The sequence below is a fragment of the Terrapene carolina genome, unplaced genomic scaffold (assembly GCF_002925995.2).
Source record: "Terrapene carolina triunguis isolate 2854851 unplaced genomic scaffold, T_m_triunguis-2.0 Scaffold69, whole genome shotgun sequence".
Taxonomy (NCBI): domain Eukaryota; kingdom Metazoa; phylum Chordata; order Testudines; family Emydidae; genus Terrapene; species Terrapene triunguis.
Genome location: NW_020664420.1, coordinates 34,315,409 through 34,336,244, shown reverse-complemented (window position 1 = coordinate 34,336,244; position 20,836 = coordinate 34,315,409). Strand labels below are relative to the sequence as shown.

General features: G+C 39.3%; 1 protein-coding gene across 4 annotated transcripts in view; it reads right to left on the bottom strand.

The window, feature by feature from the left end:
- Positions 1–1,409: 1,409 nt before the first annotated feature.
- ERBIN (erbb2 interacting protein) overlaps positions 1,410–20,836 on the bottom strand; it is a 136,663-nt gene continuing 117,236 nt past the window's right edge. For 3 of the 4 annotated variants that reach the window (XM_029910890.1, XM_029910889.1, XM_026649121.1), the window contains 4 exons: positions 15,302–15,511; positions 10,581–10,673; positions 8,798–8,872; positions 1,410–4,611 (listed from right to left, as the gene is read on the bottom strand). In XM_029910890.1, the coding sequence (XP_029766750.1) occupies positions 4,504–4,611; positions 8,798–8,872; positions 10,581–10,673; positions 15,302–15,511 (486 nt within the window). In that variant the 3' untranslated portion in view covers positions 1,410–4,503. The remainder of the gene's footprint in view (positions 4,612–8,797; positions 8,873–10,580; positions 10,674–15,301; positions 15,512–20,836) is intronic. The other variant, XR_003899779.1, reaches the window with a different exon arrangement.

The following is a 20,836-nucleotide window of genomic DNA, read 5'->3' as shown; positions in this document are numbered from 1 at the left end:
CATTTTTGTTGCCCTTTTCTGAACCTTTTGCAATATATCTTGTTTGAGAAGAGGCGACCACATCTGCCTGCAGTATTCAAGATGTGGGCATACCATGGATTTATATAGAGGTAGTATGATATTTTCTGTCTTATTATCTATCCCTTTCTTAATGATTCCCAACATTGTTAGCTTTTTTGACTGCTACTGCACATTGAGTAGATGTTTTCAGAGAACTATCCACAATGGCTCCAAGATCTCTTGAGTGGTAAACAGCTAATTTAGACCCCATCATTGTATATGTATAGTTTGGATTATGTTTTCCAATGTGCATTACTTCGCATTTATCAACATTGAATGTCATCTGCCATTTTGTTGCCCAGTCACCCAGTTTTGAGAGACTGGGAATTAACTATCTTAAGTAGTTTTGTATCATCTGCAAATTTTGCCACCTCACTGTTTACCCCTTTTCCCAGATCACTTATGAATATGTTGAATAGGACTGGTCCCAGTACAGACCCCTGTGGGACACCACTATTTACCTCTCTCCATTCTGAAAACTGACCATTTATTCCTACCCTTTGTTTCCTTTTAACCAGTTACTGATCCATGAGAGGACCTTCCCTCTTATCCCATGACAGCTTACTTTGCTTAAGAGCCTTTGGTGAGGCTCTTAAGTCAAAGGCTTTCTGAAAATCTAAGTACACTATAACCACTGGATTTCCCCTTGTCCACATGCTTGTTGACCCCTTCAAAGAATTCAAGTAGCCCAGTCCTCCCAAATCAGACTGCTCCCCAAAATATCGTCTGACTCTGCTGCCTGACCTCACCCACCCTCGGAGCTGTTGAAGCTAGAGTGGTCACATTTGAGGCATCCTATACCTCAGTGATAGGGGCAGTTGGTTATCCATATTCTTCTGAGATTCCTGGACACTCCTTAGCAATAAAACAAACCCAAGTGGAAACCAGACCTCATTTACCTAATTGCATTTAAAAAAATTAAGTCTCAAATTGTTATTCAGAATACAATGCTTTTCCCATTGGTTTCAATGGAGAGCAAGTTTACATCTGTCTTAATTTCCCTTAGTTTCGGTCTGTTAAAGGGAAATGGCAGCCTCAATGGAACAACAATGGACATATCCACAGTTATAGCCAGCTTGGAACTATAAACAGTATTTTTTTTTTTTAAACAAATATCTATTAAGTGTTTACCTTTAAGTGTCTGACCAAAATTCTGACCCAGTCCTGCAACAAGATCCACTAAAGTAGACCCCTTAAGCATTCACACAGAGTCCTACTGGGCACATATGAATCTGTACTAATACATTTTGATTAAAGACTGAGGTCTGTATTATGCAAATTATATGAAACTATAGAAAAATATGTTCTGGAGAACTTTCTAAGTATTAAATAAGTCAGTTACACACGGCTTTAAAGAGCATTAGTTTATTATCTATTCTCCATGTGTTATCTCAGAAACAATCTAATTATATACAAAAATTTGGAATGTTGGATAAATGCTGATCAATAAAAACATTTCATAACTGCTGACAAGGAAATAATTCTAAAAAAATGTAGTACAGCAAATCAATCATCAAGGCTTGATTCTGTGTGTTGCTTATTGCTGTTTGTGTTCATAGAATGCTTTCAAGTATATACACACTTTTTAAACTCCAGTCCAAAAAAGGAAGTCAGAAAAATATTTACATAATAAATACGTGGGAAATTTCATTGTAAGTTGAACTGATTCTTTAATGAATTGTTATGATGAGAAAGAACATTGAGTTGATGTAAACTTTATTAATTCCACACTTGTGTTGATGAATTTGATTTTATTTTGTTTGAAAATATAGGCTAAATAACTTTGATATGGTTCTCCTCCTCCTGTATTTTGAATGGACTAATTAAACAGACCTCTCCCTTCCCACTCTCCAAAAAACATGAATGTTGATTTTTTTTAACCCCCTAACCATTTTCAATACATTTTAAAAAAACACCTCCAATATTTTCTTTGTAAAATCAATACCATCAATATTTTATTTCATGATTAGTTTGCTAATTTCTTGAAGACAGACTTTGGCCAAGTATTTCCACAAGAAGTACTAAACTCCTACAGTTATACCATAGCCAAACCAATGTTTTTGGTAACAGTATTTTTCTGCAATACACAACCTTACAAATTAAGTTAATTGACACAACATAGTTTAAACCTTCTGTTAACATTAAAGAAAAATGTTACAGCATTTGCAACAGTAAAACCCTCATTGAACTATTTAAACCTACTGTATAATATACACAAAGTTAAAATAAGTCCAAGATCAGTAAAGAATCAGTTCTGGTTTTTGGACTTTTCCCTCCTCAAAGTTACAGTTTATGTATCAGGTCAAGTTAAATTAGGATTTATCTGTATGTATTCCCTTTAAAAGGCAGAGTGTGATTAAAAATAGTATGATTAAAAGCAATGAAGACGTCATGTGATCATTTTGCATTGTCAATAAAAAAATATATTGAGAAATTAAAAAGTCTTAGGGGGAAAAAGGAACGCGGAAGCCTGCCATTATATAGCTATATTTTTGTTCTTTTCTGTAAAGATTAAAGCACACAGAAAATAAGTGAATTTTATCAAAATACAGCACACTTCTGCTAATATTAAAAAAATCAATTCCTATGTAAATATTACAGAAAATCAACTAAAAATTATAATATACAAAGAGTTGTTAAAGGGTTTCAGTTAAAATTATTAGAACTATACACAGTACAAGAAGCAACAGATTAACAGTTTTGAAAGAAGTGCAATAATATTGGAGTTCACGTATTTAAAAAGTACTGCCTGTTTATTTCAGCTAGCTATGTATAATTCCTTTAAGTTCCAGCTCATTTTTCCAAAAACTAAAGTGGGCTGGTGTTTTTGCTAGCTTTATTAAAAACATTTTATTACATATGGGTTGAAAAGGCAATTTCTACCAGTTTAAAAACTATGAACTTATATTTATTAATTAAAAATGAATTGCAACAAATGAATATTGCTCCAATGATGGGCTAATAATTAGCCCTGATTAAAAACAGTTATTGGTCTTCTATGGCACTTTTCCCTGGTCCATAACAACCATGTTTTAATTACCACTGCAGATTATGCAATCTCTACTCAATTCCTTAGGAAAAAAAGAGAAAATAAAGTTAATGTTTCAGGCAAACAAAAGTATAATCAAATATTTTATACAGTAATAAGGAACAAAGGCAGCCTGTGGTAAATCACTATTACATTAATATAGTTAGAAACCCTTTAATGACTCTGAAGTGTCTAGTTCACATTTAATGTTTCCTGTAGGAACAGCCCTTTAAGAAATATCGTTACAAACTGGTGGGTTCCAAGTACCCCGTCCTTTTGCTCTACAGTTACCCTCAGCAATTATCCGTCACTGTTCAACAGTTTCACAAACTTGCTTTGGTTACCTAGCTCCATGCGTATTGTTTCCTTTTAGTTTAACAAGGCAATGCAAGGCCAAACAAAAATCAAGATGACTTTCCTAATCCTCCTTTCCTAACCCATTTACTGTGTGTGTGTTTTGTGGGTTTTACAGGCAACACAATCTTAAAAACTGGCCTTTTTAAAAAAAATCTATAAATAAGTTTAAAATTGAGTACTTATTACAAAGAAGATAGAAGTATCACCATTTGCACAAAATCGGGGATTTCCATGGCAGAGAAAAACCTCTGGGCACATCTCCACAGTACAGTTGAAAAAAATTGTGTATGCAAATAAAAAAATAAACTTGAATCACACATAGCAAATGGATAGTCGATGATGATAAGAACAAATCCTGAAGAGCTCACAATAATGTAATTATAGTCTTCCTAAAAAGACATTATGCTTTTATTGCGTTATTCTATTGGTAGACGTACACTCCCAGACTAACCAAATGTTTCCTTCTTTCTTGATTCCAGATACTGATAGCAAATAGTTCTTCACTAGGCCTTTAAATTAACCCAACCAGCACCAACTTCCATCTACCCATTCATCTATACAATGTGCACATAGCAAAGCCAACATTTCAAATCTCTTGCCCATATCTAGAGAAGTGGTTTCAGCATACTACATTAATACCCAGTGAATAAAAATAAAGGCAATAAACAGCTACAGGACAGACAGCCCTGCCATCTGTCCACTGGCTACAGCTGAGGCTTCTCACAGCCTTGCACAAAGTTTAATAATGTGTATGAATTATCCAAAAATAAACCTACCATCTGTACAAAAACAACACAGGTCTGTTCTTGGAGGAGTGATCCTTGATTGCTATAATGCTTAAAAATGTAACCAGGGTTATTCACCATATGCATTTCAAAAATGGTTTCCTGTATGTTCTATACAGTGGTTCTTCCCCATAACCACAAGTTCAATATTTCATTACTGTACAAATTTTGATCATAATTTTTTCAAGTTCCTTTCATATATAAAAATAATCAAAATATTCAGTTTCCCACAAGTCCTTTGATGAATCTTGCTGGCTTTTTCCCCCACAGTATTTATGAAGAAACCTCTCGCACAATTATGAGTTCCACTGTGTTCTGAAAAGTCTTCAGCAAGGACACCGCTTGTCCATGATCAATATTGATGAAGCTGTATCCATTAGCCTAAGAAGGAAATTATATTTTATTAATAATGTCCCCAGGACATGTTATTTGTAACTTGAGTTTTAACAAATAGCAAGTTGTCTTTAATTTTAGCAATAAAAGTCTATAGGTTTTCACATTATTAGATTGTTCATGGTGTGGTAGAAACATTCTGTATTGTACGATAGGGAAGTGAACTGATCAGCATGTTTAAGTGTTTGTGGAAGAATTTTGCTCCGAAGATTGGCGACAGGGACACATTTTCAGCTACCCCAAATGGAGGAACCAGAACTGAAAAAGCATATAAATCCCATCTCTATTTGACTTCGTATGACTGCACTAGACAAAGCTAATAAATGGAACACAGGTGCCCTCTCCCACAAAGAAAAAATGAATATAGTACAGTAACTCCTCACTTAACGTCATCCCGTCCCCGTCCCCCCCGAGCCTCCTGAACACCCCAAAACAGCTGATTGCTGCAGGCGGGCGGCCTGTGGAGAGAGATGAGGCTGTGCGCTATCCCCCCCCCCCCCCAAGCCTCCTGAACGCCGTGGCCTTCAGAAGGCTGGGGGGAGCAGGGGCGGGAAGAGGTGGGGCAGGGTTGGGGCCTTGGGGGAAAGGGTGGAGTCGGGGGTGGGCCTGGGGTTGAGCACCCCCCAGCACTTTGGAAAAAACAGCAAGAGGAGCAACCGGATGATCCACCCTCTTTCACCCTCTGACTCCATCACCTCAACCAAGCTTCACAATCATCATTTCTGTGTACAGTATTAAATTGTTTGTTTAAAACTTATACTGTACATGTATATAATGTCTTTTGTCTGGCAAAAAAAAAAAAAATCCCTGGAACCTAGCCCCCCATCCATTAATTCTTATGGGGAAATTGGATTTGGAAGAACATCACTAAGCAAGGAGTTACTGTATATATTGTGCACTGAGTATAATGACTATTGTGCACCACAGTTTTGGAATCTAGAAATGTGGTGTATGGTGGATTAAGTCTATTAAAGGCTGACGTTTATTTCTAAAAGAGGAGAGGGAGGATTTTACACCCACTGATGCTCAAGATACTAATTTTTCAACAGGAGTCAGCCCATATAAATTTTTCAGGCAGCCAAATTAGGTCCTATCTCTACCCTCAGAGCTCTGAGTCTTCTGCAATACTTCAGGAGCCACCCACTTCTTTGGGATCTGTCCTTCATTTCCAGCAACTACATTTTTTTCTGGGGGCATCCACCTCTATTATTCCATGGGCTCTGCCCTTTCAACAAATCCAGTGGCTGACTCCTTGTTCAAATCTAGGGGGACTCTCGGTCCTCATCAGTATAGCAGCAGCAGCAGTTTACTAAATGAGAGATTACCTCTTAGCGGTGATATCAGAATCATGCAAGCAAGCAACTCTGTAGGATCTACCCAGCTATCTGCAAATTTATTAGCTGCACCTCCATTTTCTTCTACCATATCATTCATGATTAATAGAGTAAAAGCTGTGTGATCCGGCACTTTACCAACCAGAAAGCTCTAGAAACTAGTATTTCTGATATCCATTAAAAGTCCAGTTGGCACGGAGCCGGCAGGCTCCCTACCTGACTCCACACAGCTCCCTAGAAACGGCAACATATTCCTGCTGCTCCTAGGCGGAGGAACAGTTACGGGGACTCAGTGCACTGCCCCTGCCCCATGTGCTGGCTCCGCAGCTCCCATTGGCCAGGAATCGCAGCCAATGGGAGCTGCGGGGACAGCGCCTGCAGGCAGAGGCAGCGTGCAGAGCTGCCTGGCTGCGCCTCAGCCTAGGAGCAGCAGGGACATGTCGCTGCTTGCGGGGAGCCGCCCAAGATAAGTGCCACCCAGATCTGGCACCCCAAAACCCCTCCTGCACCCCAACCTCCAGCCCCGAGCCCCCTCCTGCACTCAAACTCCCTCCCTCCATTGGTAAGTATAACTCTTCGTTAACCGGAATTTTTGACTAACTGGCACCCTGCATTCCTCCAACATGCCTGATGATAAAGCTTTTACTGTAATAAGTAGTGAATTGTTTAATAAAGAGACTTCATCATGACATCACCAAAAGAAGAACACCATAAAGACAAGTAGTATTTAGACACGTCACCCTGGACAGCTTCAGAAAGCATTGCTGCTATGTTACTGGCATAACAAAGCCATTAAAGTGGAGATTTAAAACCAAATTTTGACTGCTACTCTGTCAGTCATACCTAGAATTTAGCTTAATCTTTGATAAAAATTAACAGTCCAAACAGATCTGTAGGTTTGAGCTGAACAAGGCTTGCTACTTTTTACTACCACAGCCAAATAAGGAGAATTGCACAGCATTCAAAATGGGTGGAACTGAGGTAGAGTAGGAGAGTGGGCAAGAGTTAGAAAATTAAACGAGAGTCATGTAAATAAGATGCATGGCAGCTATATTGTGTTTAAAATGTTACTCCAAATCCTGCCCCTGCAATAACTTCTTAGGTGAGTGTGGTCTGCAGCAAGACTTCCATTTTGAAGAGCAAAAGCTGGGTAACTACTCATAAGCCAAGAACTGGACAGTAGTGCTCTCAACCTTTCCAGACTACTGTACCCCTTTCAAGAGTCTGATTTGTCTTGTGTACCCCCAAGTTTCACCTCACTTAAAAACTAAATCAAATATAAAAGTGTCACAGCACAGTTACTGAAAAATTGCTTTCTTTCTCATTTTTACCATATAATTATAAAATAATTGGAATATAAATATTGTACTTACACTTCAGTGTATAGTATACAGAACAGTATAAACAAATAATTGTCTATGAAATTTTAGTTTGTTCTGACTTTGCTAGTGCTTTTTATGTAGCCTGTTGTAAAACTAGGCAAATATCTAAATGAGTTGCTATACCCTCTGGAAGAGCTCTGAGTACCCCAAGGGGTACACATACTCCTGGTTGAGAACCACGGCTGTACAGGACCAATTTCAGATCTTAACCTTCCTACTGATATCCAAAGCGCATACAAAAAACCTATACAGCCACCAGTCAGGCCTAAATTTTACATTATGACGTACATTTAATGCATGTTTTCCTGAGAGAGCAATAACCTTCTGAGACCATCCTTTGTATCCAGACCAGGGCTAAAGACATCCAAACACAGAGAAGCCTTTGTGCTTTAGAAACACAGAGGTTGTAAAGTGTACAAAGGTGCGATTAGCAGATTTGTGTACAACCATGGATTCTCTCTTTAGCAGCTTCAGGGAAGCTTCACTAAGACACACAAATACAAAAGTTGTGTAACTGGCACTGTGGCCGCATAGGACAGGTTTTCCATTCTGCCACTGCCAGATCCTGCTTTACGATTTACATGAGAAAAATAGAATCATCATGAATAGCAAAACCTGTCATAGAGCAAAATATGGCCTAGTAGTTCTGAAAAATGAAAGAACTTGTAATTACTACCTCAGCACATTCACCAGACATTTTCTCTTTGCTCTTTTTCAGAGAATGAATTCCTTCATAAAAACCAACCCACATATAGCCAGTACAACAACGGGAAAATTTAACTACTGAAATATCAAACAAATATCAGGAATAACAATCCATTCCAATAGAAGGTTACCCGCCGCACATATTCGATTTTACAAAATACAGAACAATAATTCACATATCTCCCATGTGTCTTAATCAACGGTTATGTATGTTTGCAAACAAACACACACACACCTAAAACCCTACTGTATAAATAACAATGACAAAGATTTCTGCACTTATAATGGAAGAGTACTTGCACCCTTTAAGATCCAAAGCCAGTCACATTTCCCAGCACTGGTGGGAGGAACTAATTTGCACAGAACTATTTAAGCCTCACTCAAATGCAGGCAATCATTTAGCTGGAGCGGCTCAATCTCAAGTCCAAGTTTGTATTCTGGGTGGCTTTATTTTATGTGAGGTAACTTATGTTGTCTATCAAAATGCTGTTACTTTTGTAAATTGTTTGTTTTTAGGCTGCGCTGTAATTGTGATACTAATATATCTGAAAAATACTCAAACGTAACAGAGTATAACTGGTTTTCTAAGACTTCTTTTGGAAGAGATATTGATAAAACTATGTAAAGAATGTAAGTACTAAACTTGAATGTAGTCTGCCACTACTAGCCATAAAAATGAAAGGCACTGACTGACCGAACAAACATACAAACAAGGACTATGTATATTAAACAGAATGATTACAATTACAGTACCTGAATTATTTTATCTCCAGGCTGCAACAATTTTGATGCTGGTCCTTCAGGCTGCACTCTGGTTACAAATATACCCTGTAAAAACAAATAGGGCGGAAAAAAAGAATTCTGACTGATCCTATTTAATAGATATTGGAGCAACTTGAAGCCATTGTAACTTAAGATATTCTTTGATTTTTCCACACTAAACAGAAGAGAATGTGAAATACTGAAAAATAATAGGTTCATTGGCTTTTATGATTAAAATCTTTTCAGAGATTAAAGACAGAAGAATTGCATTAATTGGAACACTGAAGGGAAAATATTTCTCCATCTGAATTTTAAGTTAACCCCGCTGTTTAAATTGCCAGATATATTACGTGTCAAAATGTAGTACCGACACTGGATGTAAGGGCCCTAGGCTAAATCCTTTTCCCTTTAAGAGACATTGTAATTTTAAACTCCATAATTCATTGTTATCTTGTTTATAATGCTTGACGTTTCTAACATCCTACCATTCACCCAACCTAGATTGTCCCCACCACTAACTTTCACGTACTGTAATTTGGCCAAACTACTTTCATCCGTTTCTATCTCAATTTTCATAGCCTCCCTCCTGCACAAAACTCCAACTTTATTACAAGTCTCACCTTCCACTCTTCAGTTCCCTCACTTTTGTAAGCCAGTCTCCCTCCCCCACAACCCTACAGTAAACACAATCAATGTTAGCTTTACAAAAACACAAACTCCAAGCCCCACAGAACTTACTGTATAGGAAGCATTCACAGGCAAATAAATTATTTCTTGTGGCATTATGAGACTAATTTGTGAGGAAAATATGGGAGGAGCTGGAGCACCTTGTGTGTGACTGGGAAGGAGTTAGCTAACAGGCAAGGACTGAATATATCCAAGGATTAAATCAGTGGAGGTGAGATGGTAGGGCTAGAGCTAGGTAGTGAGCAAATGGGCATGGGTTGGAGAGAAAATAGAATGGAATCAATAAGGGAAGGAAATGAAAGGAAAAGAACACCCTACAAGAATCGGGCAACAAAATGCATTTCAAACACTATCTCAAATCACTTGTTCGTATGTTTGCTTCCCTTCCCCCATCCCTTGCTTATTTTTTGTATACTTAGATTCTAAGCTCTTTGAGGTAGGGGATTCTCTAATATGCCCGTGAAGTGCTTAGCACACTTTTATTGTTTATTTTATAGCACCTAAAAAATAAACAATAGCACATTTGGATATTTTATAAATAATAATAATACTAATGATAATATTGTTACCGGTAGTTGAAAGAATAAAAAAAATAGTCATGGAGAGATTAATTCCATCTGCCTCTTTCCATCTGTTGTATGGATGGGAAGTGACACAACACTTAAGAGGGAAAAAAATACTGGAGATAACCTCTTTGTTCCAGTCAACACTATTTGGAAAGGCAGTGTGGTGTAGTGGATTGGAAAATACTGAAAGCTTGAGTTCTAATGTTACCCATCACTGACTCCATACCTGTAGACAAGTCACTTAACCTTTCACCTTCAGTTTTGTCATTTAATAAATCTCTTAGTGTTTTGAAGATGAAAAGTACTATATAAATGCTGAGTATTGTTTTGCTCTAAATACACTTGTTTCCAATTAAAAACCTCACACGTACGTATGAGATACTGTTCAGTGCACCAAAGAGGTAATATGTGCCAGGTCATTTATTATAATTTAAAGTGAAGCATGTAAAACAAACCTATTTTAAGAGTTGTTTTAAAGACAAAAGATGTTTTAAACAGGTACATATATATGAAATACTCACATCATCATCAGGTCTGAATGGGTTTCCTCTACCGCCAACTCCTCCTGATATACTAAATCCTAGCTCTGGATCTTTTTCAATTCTCACTCGAATCTAACAAAGTAAAAGGAATTGCCCTGAAAGCTCAGATCCACAGAAATGGACATACTATAAAATGCTGAATCACTTGTATCATATTGTCTAATTACTATAGTTGGAATTATGACCAAACAATAAAAGACTTACATTGACAAACCGTTGAACTCCATCTCAATGTTTTTCCTCTTACCATTTTTAATATTAATACAAGGAAGTTTTGAATATGGTAACAGACATACAATATACCCCCAAAATATCAACGATCAAAAAACAATAGTAAACTTTACTTTTGGAATGCTGATTAATATTCATACAGATGCTTTTATTTAATTAGTACTAAACAGCCTTCAAATTAACAAAAACACAAAAATATTGAAGAGCCTACTCTGCAGTTCAAAAGAAATAATCATATCTCAAATATAATTTCTGGTAACAGCATGTTAAAACATAATACATAGCCATAACAGCAAAGTTTTATGGTATTAGTTTAGTTAGATTATAGCACACCTCCTAAGGCTGTAAATCCAGAAATATGGAGATATAACCCAAATGATTTAAACACACTAATCTGCACACCTGGCAAATAGGCATTATCTCATTTACATAAGCTTACTCCCCTCTTTTCCTGGCTTACGCCAACTGAACTCCCCCATTCTGGCTCTCCCTCAGTTTCCCACACCTAATCCTATCTCTCGCTCCTATTCCTACATAATCCTGTTTTTCCCAGGTCTCCGCAATGTACACGAGGCACAGCATCTGTGCACAAAGCTTGGTCCCCAATCCACTATGGTCATAAAAATATGATTAGAAAAATAGCTGCCAATGTACCACCACTCTATCCAAAATACTGCCTTGTGCTCTTGCCATATCTTAATGGTGTGGGCAGGTTGGGCCTATGATCTAGGTAGGTGCTCTATGGGTCAAGTCTCAGAGGACTCCTAGGAATCTCTCTGAATTAGTGTCCTAGAGCAGTCCTCCAAGACACTACCTACAGCAACATAATATACTCCTCCACACAACTCTCTCCCAATATTGCTCTCCCAATAACAGCAGAAGATAGGAGCAGGTGATTGGAAAGAGGCTCCAGAAATCAGGAGCTTTCCAGCCTATCAGGGAAACTGAGGTCTGAACTATGGTCTAGCAACTGATTTTCCTAGGGTACAGCTAGAGTAAGGAGCTGCCTACTGAGGTACAATAATGCCTACAATTTCAACTAGTTTCTCTTCTATTATATACTGCAATGACCAGGGCAGACAGCACTTCCCCTAATATGTGGTGCTGTATCTTTATTTTAGTGTTAAATTGTTTTGTTTTGATGTTATGTTGTTGTCTTTGTTCAAGGGGGAAGGATGGAGGGACTAGAAGGAAGTTAAGTCCTGCCTGTGTGTGCTGGAGTTATTACTTGCAGGGTTCCAATGAATCCTTTGATTTCTATAAAAGTGAGAATTACAACTATTGGCAGTCCTGCAATATTTTTCCTGGATGCTTTTTCCAGTTGCAGAGCCAAACCTTCTCTTCTTCAGGGACAGGCACATAATTCTTTTTTTTTTCTGGCATCTTGTGCCTATCATGTTTGCTTCCAACTGATCTGTTCCTCCATCTTTTGGAATGCTGCCTTCAGGTCACTAATAAATGACACTGCTACCTGTGTAGGTGCAGAGGGCCTTGCAGGTTCTTGCTGCCTGAACGTCACTTCACAAGGAAGCAAGTGTTTACAGAGTTCAAAAATAATCTCATAGGGAGAGTAATGCATAGCTGCCTGGTGTTATAAGCAAAGATGACAAAAGGTTCTCCTGGGGGCATTCTGCACCAAAAAATAAAAAATTCTGTGCCAAAAATATAAAAATTCTTCATAATTTTACATTTTATTTGTCAAAATAACACCAGTTTCATTATTTTGGTAATTAAGCTCAAAATACCTGTCAGGAAGTATGTCTATAACAATACAGACAACAAAAAAGATTCAGGAAATTTTTTTTGACAAACAGATTCCTTACTAGGCTTTGTGTTATACTTCAGAACCGTATTTCCCACACTGCTCAGAAGCAGTGCAACGGTTTGGGGGAGTCAGGGATAACAGAGGAGCTGAGGGAGAGGGAAGCAATTGCTGGGACTGAGTCTGGGACTGAACCTGGAGGGGTTGTTGGGTGTGGGTGGCAGAAGTATGCATCAGGTTGTTTGTTTGGTTTTATTGGGGGGGGGGGGGGAGGAATTGGTCAGCAAACCCTGGCTGACCCCTAGCATCTCCCATTCAGTCAGGCACATCTGTCCCTGTCCCCATGTGTTCCTGCACCCGTTCTTCCCCATCCTCATATGGCCCTACACCCTCACTCAATGTCACCCCAATAGCTCCTGTGCCCCCACCCCAGCCTGTCCACCGCTAGTAGTCCTTCTGTACCCCAGTCTGTTACCCCCCCAACTGCCCCACGAGCTCCGCTCTGTCCGTCCCCCTCATATTCTGTGCCTCCTCACCTGGCCCTGCAGGCAGGGCACTGTGAGAAAGGCAGCCTCTGCCCCCCTCCCTCTCTACAGCCAGCTGCTCTGGCCTATGAGCCAGCTGCCCTCTTTTCTGGCACCACATCAGCCCCTGGTGGGCGAAACATGTAACGGCAGCGTGACCCCTCTTGTTTCCCTTCACATCCTTGTCAGAATAAATTATTGTGTTTGTGTGTGTGTAAATCTACAGGGGACATTAATTGTGCTTGCACAGAATCTCCCCAGGAGTAAAAAGGTGTCTTGTATCTTAGTCTTGTAGTTCTTCACTGACTACGAGTCTAAGCATGGAACCAAGGGTGCGGTTTATTCGCTCCACCCTCCTATTACTCCATAGTGTGGACAATACTGGTCCTCACCTTGGTTATCTGGAGTTGTTGGCAAAACTTATGTAATAACCGTGACTCAAATTCTTTTCCAGATCACTGAAGATGAAGCTTGGTGGGCCAAACTGCAACACTACTTATTTCATCCATTCATTGATTAACTGTATCAATCCTTTTATCCTTCAGTAGTTGTGCCATCACATACTTTGAGACGGAGTCATACACTAGCAGCAAATATCTACTTGCAGCTGGTGTTTCTGGTAATAGGCCTTTCAAGTAAATCTGTATGAACTCCCAGGGTTTATTAGATTGAGGCCTTTCCCCTAAAGGAGTTTTGCATCCCCTTGCTGATACTTTCCTTTCTTGACAGGTAAGACAGGAAAGTACCCACTTTTTAACTTCTGCAGCCATGTCCAGCCAAAAAACCTGTCATATACCTTGCTCAGTGTCTTTTCATATCACAGGTGTCTGCTGCTTCACCATCATGAAGACACTCCAGCACTGTTCTCTGTAAACTTGCTGGCCATACAATCCTTATACCAGCAAGTTGGTAGCCAGATCAATAGATAATCATTCCTGAACTGTGTTTAACCTCCCCAGTCTGGGTATCCTTGATATATATGTTGGTGCACCAAAAGAAATTCAGGGGCCTTAGACTGTTCTTGCCAGATGTCCTCACTAGAATCTACTCTCACTGCCCTCACCTAGCTGAGTGCATCCACAACCATATTTTGCTTTCAAAGGTTTATGATAAACCATGAATATATATTTGGACGGTTTGTGATACCATCTCCACAAGTGTCCTTCTGGGTTGTGCTTTGTAAGGAACTACTCCACAGCACTATGGTCAGTATACACCGTGAATTCCATACTTAGTAAATATGGACAATAGGCCTTGAAGGCCTCCACAATAGCCAGACACTTCTGTTCTGTAGCCAAAAAAAAACTTGGTTTTCTTCTCATTTAATTTGCAACGTCCAAAAGCCACATCTCTGTGCTTACTGAGCTAATCAATTTATTCGAGTGCAAATCTGACAGCAATCTTTGAGGCATCACAGGTTCATGAGTGAGTATTATAATACAACTGCAGTTGTGATCACTCAAGAAAACTGAATTAACAGCCCTTGTTTCAAAAGAAGGGCGCTGGTGGAAAGATGCTCTCCATGATTGGTCCAGTTGCTGGCTCTGGAACTTACTTCCCTACCTTGGTCTGTCAGATTTTATTAGTTTTCTGGGCTTGCTGCAAAAGTCACCTTTTTTCTACTACAGACTTTTTGCACTATTAAATGTGTTGGTTATTTTACCATCTGGGTGAGTATTACTAGTCTAGATGGTCTTGAAATCGACCGTAGTAATTAAAAACTCAAAATACCTATTTTTGTATATTTTAATTATTGTATAAGCATGAAGGGCCATGGATAATCAGGTAGCCGAAGGGAGTTGTAATTCAAGTTTCAGCAGAAATACTCTAACTAAAATCCTCACTAACTTCTGATAAAGGTTAGTAACAGGTTTATTTCTCCGTATAACACCCACATCACAAGAAAGGGAACAAAACAGATTAAAATCAAACTGAAGGTATGATTTCAGGCAACCATTTTTCTTTTAAGAGTGGGATGACAGAACTCCAGTGAGCTACAGCTCATTCTTGCTGGAGTTAAATTCCTAAACTGTTTCTGTTATCACCCATTTAGTAATAATACTAATAGCAAATAAAATAATACCACCTTGCACTTATGGCTACCAAAAAGTGCAAATCATATATTCAAACACTTATTAAAAACCTTACCTCTTGACTTTAATTAATATAATTTTTATCCTTACCTCTTGCTTTGCCATCTCATTGCCTTGTTTGGGAGAACACTGAGGCTGAGTATAGGGAGGTTGATGCGCAACTTTCAGCATCAGATAATCAATTAATTGCTCTCTAGAGGGATGTCTTGCCACAGATGCTTGGGGAGGTGGATGATGGACTTGACCATAGTTTGTCTGAGGCCTGTGAGGCTGGCACATCTGCCCATTTGTCAAAGGTATCTGAATAAAACATGAATCGTCTTTAAATCATAACATTTTATAACAACAATCCTGAATTTTTATTCAATTATTTCAACATTTCTTGACTGGTCATTGCATTTTTATGAGCATTACTAAACCTCAGTTTTAAACTACATGCCACTAAATTATATTTTCATTATAATTATCAGTATTAACTTATGAAGACAAGCATGAAAAGCTAAGCTAACTTTGCACTCTTATCAGCTAGAACAGAGTAGGCAGCTTCCTGTTCCTTTTTAACACTTGTTTCCCTGTAATTCATCTCAACCAGTGTTTTTTGGTGATACTTCTAACAGCATCACATTTGGTTTACATTGTTTAATTATATAGTATTTTATTTTTTATTCATATAACTTGTCTATCAATTCTAGTTCTGAACTATTAATAGACAAGTGTAATAATATTACAAAGGTGTGAATGCTATGTCAAAATGTCTATTTAGTAAACTCTAATTATGCTACTGTTGGATGTGTTTTCTCCTTAATATGGAAGACCTCTTCCACTAAAGACCTTACAACTAAAGACCTTATAGAATCTTAATTTTAAAACTACGGTGAGAATCTTTCCAGTATATGTTGCTCTCTGATTTGACTTTATCTGTTGATTTGATTTGGCTGACTCTATGGCGTTAATGCCACAGGAATATCTGTAAGTATTTAATTAATTAACTAAAGTTGCTGCTCTGCACAACAAAACTTTTTACTGAAGGCCTCGTTGGCGATTAATTTGTACTGGAGCACAATGTCCATGGACAAGAATACCTCCTTGCCCCCCCGAAACACCTACTAAATTTACTCGGTACCCTAATACGGTGATATCTCCTGTCACTCATTCTGTAAAATCCCCCATTCCAAAACCACCATCATCTTCCATTTAGATCACCACTGCTATGCTGAATTAATCTGTCAAGATATACCATACTAGTATGTCCAAATACTAATAAAGTTTTACTCTCTCTAAATCATAAATAACTGAAATAAGTAGGTAAGAAAATTCCAGCTTCTATTTATGCTGTGTCAGTTGTCTTCTGTATCTCAGACCCTGTTCTGAGTAAGTGAGGTTCTACCTTGTAAAGTGATTCTCAAAAATGGCAATGAGGGGTTTAATATGTATTTCATTTATTTACATATCAGATTGGTCTGGTTTACAAGTAAAAAAGATGTTTTTACAACTGCCATTTACAAAAAATAAAACATAATTGAGAAAAAAGTTAGATTCTTTCCTTCTTCTGCAATCATACCAATAATAAAAGTTTATACAAGCCAAAATCTGCCCAGGTACGATTGTGCAACCTCACTGCCATCAATGGGTTTGCACAAATGTAGCTGACTGGAAGTTAATAAACTATTGATGATGCACACAAAAGTATAGGTTCCAGCTCACTTCCTTTTAGCTGTATTGGCTCCTGAAGTCCTAACAAGAGTAGAAAGTTATTTTTGTCCATATTAAGTAGATGCAACTCTGAAACACAAGGAACAATGTATTGCATAAGGTGGTGCTAGTGTTACCATGAAGGAAGTGGGAGTTGTCTGTAATATTTTACGACTATGTCTCCTTGTTTGTTATTGTGATGTTTACTGTATGTATACCAGGGGTTAATTCAAGATGGGTTAGTTACAATAGACAAAAGGAGACAATGACCTGTTAACAGCTGCTCTGCCAGCAACTGACACAATGCAACACAATCCCTTTGAGGGCTCTGTCTGATCCCCTGGTGAGCTGCCAAAACCGGTTTAACCAGATTCAAGAGATACAAGAGGAACAGAGGACATGGCTGGTCCTAAAAAGGCAATACCTCACTTGAAGGGTGCAGGAAAAGAGGGGATAAAATGAGGTTCTGAGCTAAGGTGAACTGAGACTCCAAAGGCTGAGGTGTCTGCAATAAGACAGACCTACCTAAGACCATAAGTGAGACAGATACGCAAGTAGACCTTTGATTATGTTACAAACCCTTTTTTCTGTTTTGTTCCTACTTTAAGATTAAACAATACTTTGTTTTGAAAAGGCTGTTTGGGTTGCTTTGTTATCCACTTTGGAAAGGAAGACTTGCTGGTGCCAATCTCAGTTGGGCCTGCGGAAATATCACAATTGGCACACACAGTGCTGTAGCTGGGGACCTGGTCTAAAAGTGAAAGACTCACACGATTCCACCCCAGGACAGGTTAAGGTAAGAGGCCTGAAGGGTCCACTAATCAGACTCCTGGGAGGTACAGAATGAAGGTGCAGCTAGACCTATAACAGTGACTGTAACAATCATTTTTCAAAGTAAAACCACATCTTAAGGCAGTAAACAGTTTCTCAGACTGTAACTAAAGAGATAACCTTGTAATTAACATCTGGGAAACAAATCAAATATTCTATTATTTTGTAATTTCTAACTACTTGATGTAATTTTTTTGTCTGTATAATTTAAGATAAGTAGAAGGTTTTTTGTTTTTTTTTAAAAACACAACTGTATGTTTTGTGAGGGATAGCTCAGTGGTTTAAGCATTGCCCTGCTAAACCCAGGGTTGTAAGTTCAATCCTTGAGGGGGCCACTTAGGGATCTGGGGCAAAATCAGTACTTGGTCCTGCTAGTGAAGGCAGGGGGCTGGCCTCGATGACCTTTCGGGGTCCCTTCCAGTTCTATGAGATAAATCAAATATATGGAGATATACCTATCTATCTTTCAGAAATATTCTTAACCAAATTCCATACTACACAAAATGAACATTTGTTTGTTGATCAAATACACTGGAAGTCACAGCAGTTCTAGGATGAGATTTTCACCCCTATTCTGGCCCCTTTATAATGCATAAAAGGGATGGAGTAGAATAAAGGAGTCATAGAAGTCCCATATCTAGTTGGAGGAGGATTTCTCCCATAAAGCTGCCCACAAAAGGACTCCTTCACAAGCTCTGGCTTAGGGAGTGGTGCTGGAGGTAAGGCGTAGGGGCATGTCAGAGTCAGGGCCACACTGAGGCGATTCTGGGCAGTGCTACGACCCATAGGACAGCCCAGGAAGCTGTTATAACTTCGGCTCTCTGGGGCTCTTTAAGATGTGGTGGAAATGTCTCAAGCTCCCAGAGTAACCCAGAAAAAGAAGAGTGCAAAGGTGGCTTAAAGCTCCCTTAGTCCTTCATCCCCAGCCGCAAAATTCTGTACTGTGCCTCTTAGAGAGGAATACAGAATTTCACTCTCCAGTATCTGCAGTTTACTAGCCCAATTTCACCATGATATGTAAATAAATGCTGACATGTTTTAAAAAAGTTTATTCTGCTTTGTTTACTGTTCTAAAATTGTCTGCCACATGCAGGATTCAGCATGCAACCCCTCTGTTATTGGGAAACCTATTATTAAAAACCTTCCCCATTAACTTTCCATGACCAGAAGAAAATAAAACAAAAAACAAATCACTCAGTTGTTCCAATGAGATGATTTCTTATTTCAAGAATGATCTTGAAGTAGTGGTAGTGGTGGTCGGAGACTCTCTTCTGAGGGGGACGGAGGCGCCCATATGTCGCCCTGACAATTCATCTCGAGAGGTATGCTGCCTGCCGGGGGCCCGTATCCGAGACGTTACGGAGGCATTGTCGAGGATTATCCAGCCCTCTGACTACTACCCCATGCTACTCATCCATGTGGGCACAAATGATACTGCGAGGTGTGACACTGAGCGGATCAAGAGTGACTACAGGGCTCTGGGAGTACGGGTGAAGGAGTTTGGAGCGCAGGTGGTATTCTCTTCCATCCTTCCTGTCAATGGTAGGGGCCCGGGCAGAGACAGGTGCATCATGGAGGTGAATGCCTGGCTGCGAAGATGGTGTCGCCAGGAGGGCTTTGGCTTCCTTGACCACGGGATGCTATTACAGGAAGGACTGCTAGGCAGAGATGGCGTTCACCTTTCAAGGAGGGGAAAGACCCTATTTGAACACAGACTAGCTAACCTAGTGAGGAGGGCTTTAAACTAGGTTCGATGGGGACAGGTGAGCAAAGCCCACAGGTAAGTGGAGAACATGGAGACCTGGGAGATGGGTCGGAAATAGGAGGGAGCGTGGGCTATAATGGCAGAGAGAAAGGAGGCAAGATCAAATCAGGGAGTCAAGATCAAATCAGGATCTTAGATGCCTATATACAAATGCGAGAAGTATGGGTAATAAGCAGGAAGAACTGGAAGTGCTAATAAGTACAACTATGACATTGTTGGCATCACTGAAACTTGGTGGGATAATACACGATTGGAATGTTGGTGTGGATGGGTACACCTTGCTCAGCAAGGATAGACAGGGGAAAAAGGGAGGAGGTGTTGCCTTGTATATTAAAAATGTCCATTTCCTCCTCAGTCCAAGTGTGTACATAGGAGACGGAAGTGTTGAGAGTCTCTCGGTTAGGCTAAATGGGGTTAAAAAGCAAGGGTGATGTCATGCTAGGGGTCTACTACAGTCCACCTAGCCAGGTGGAAGAGGTGGATGAGGCTTTTTTTTAAACAACAAACAAAATCATCCAAAGCCCAAGATCTGGTGGTGATGGGGGACTTCAACTATCCAGATATATGTTGGGAAAATAACACAGCGGGGCACAGACTATCCAGTAAGTTCTTGGACTGCATTGCAGACAACTTTTTATTTCAGAAGGTTGAAAAAGCTACTGGGGGGAAGCTGTTCTAGATTTGATTTTTAACAAATAGGGAGGAACTCATTGAGAATTTAAAAGTGGAAGATAGCTTGGGTGAAAGTGATCATGAAATCATAGAGTTCACAATTCTAAGGAAGGGTAGAAGGGAATACAGCAAAACAGAGACAATGGATTTCAGGAAGGCGGAAATTGGTAAGCTCAGAGAGCTGATAGGTAAGGTCCCATGGGAATCAAGACTGAGGGGAGTTGGCCCAAAAACAAGCTATTCTGCTGGGTAGGAAAAATAGAAAATGTGGCAAAAGACCACCTTGGCTTAACCACGAGATCTTGCATGATCTAAAAAATAAAAAGGAGTCATATAAAAAATGGAAACTAGGACAAATTACAAAGGATGAATATAGGCAAACAGCACAGGAATGCAGGGGCAAGATTAGAAAGGCAAAGGCACAAAATGAGCTCAAACTAGCTATGGGAATAAAGGGAAACAAGATGACTTTTTATCAATACATTAGAAGCAAGAGGAAGACCAAAGACAGGGTAGGCCCACTGCTCAGTGAGGAGGGAGAAACAGTAACAGGAAACTTGGAAATGGCAGAGATGCTTAATGAATTCTTTGTTTCGGTCTTCACCGAGAAGTCTGAAGGAAGTCATTCTTCCGCTCTACTCTGCTCTGGTTAGGCCTCAGCTGGA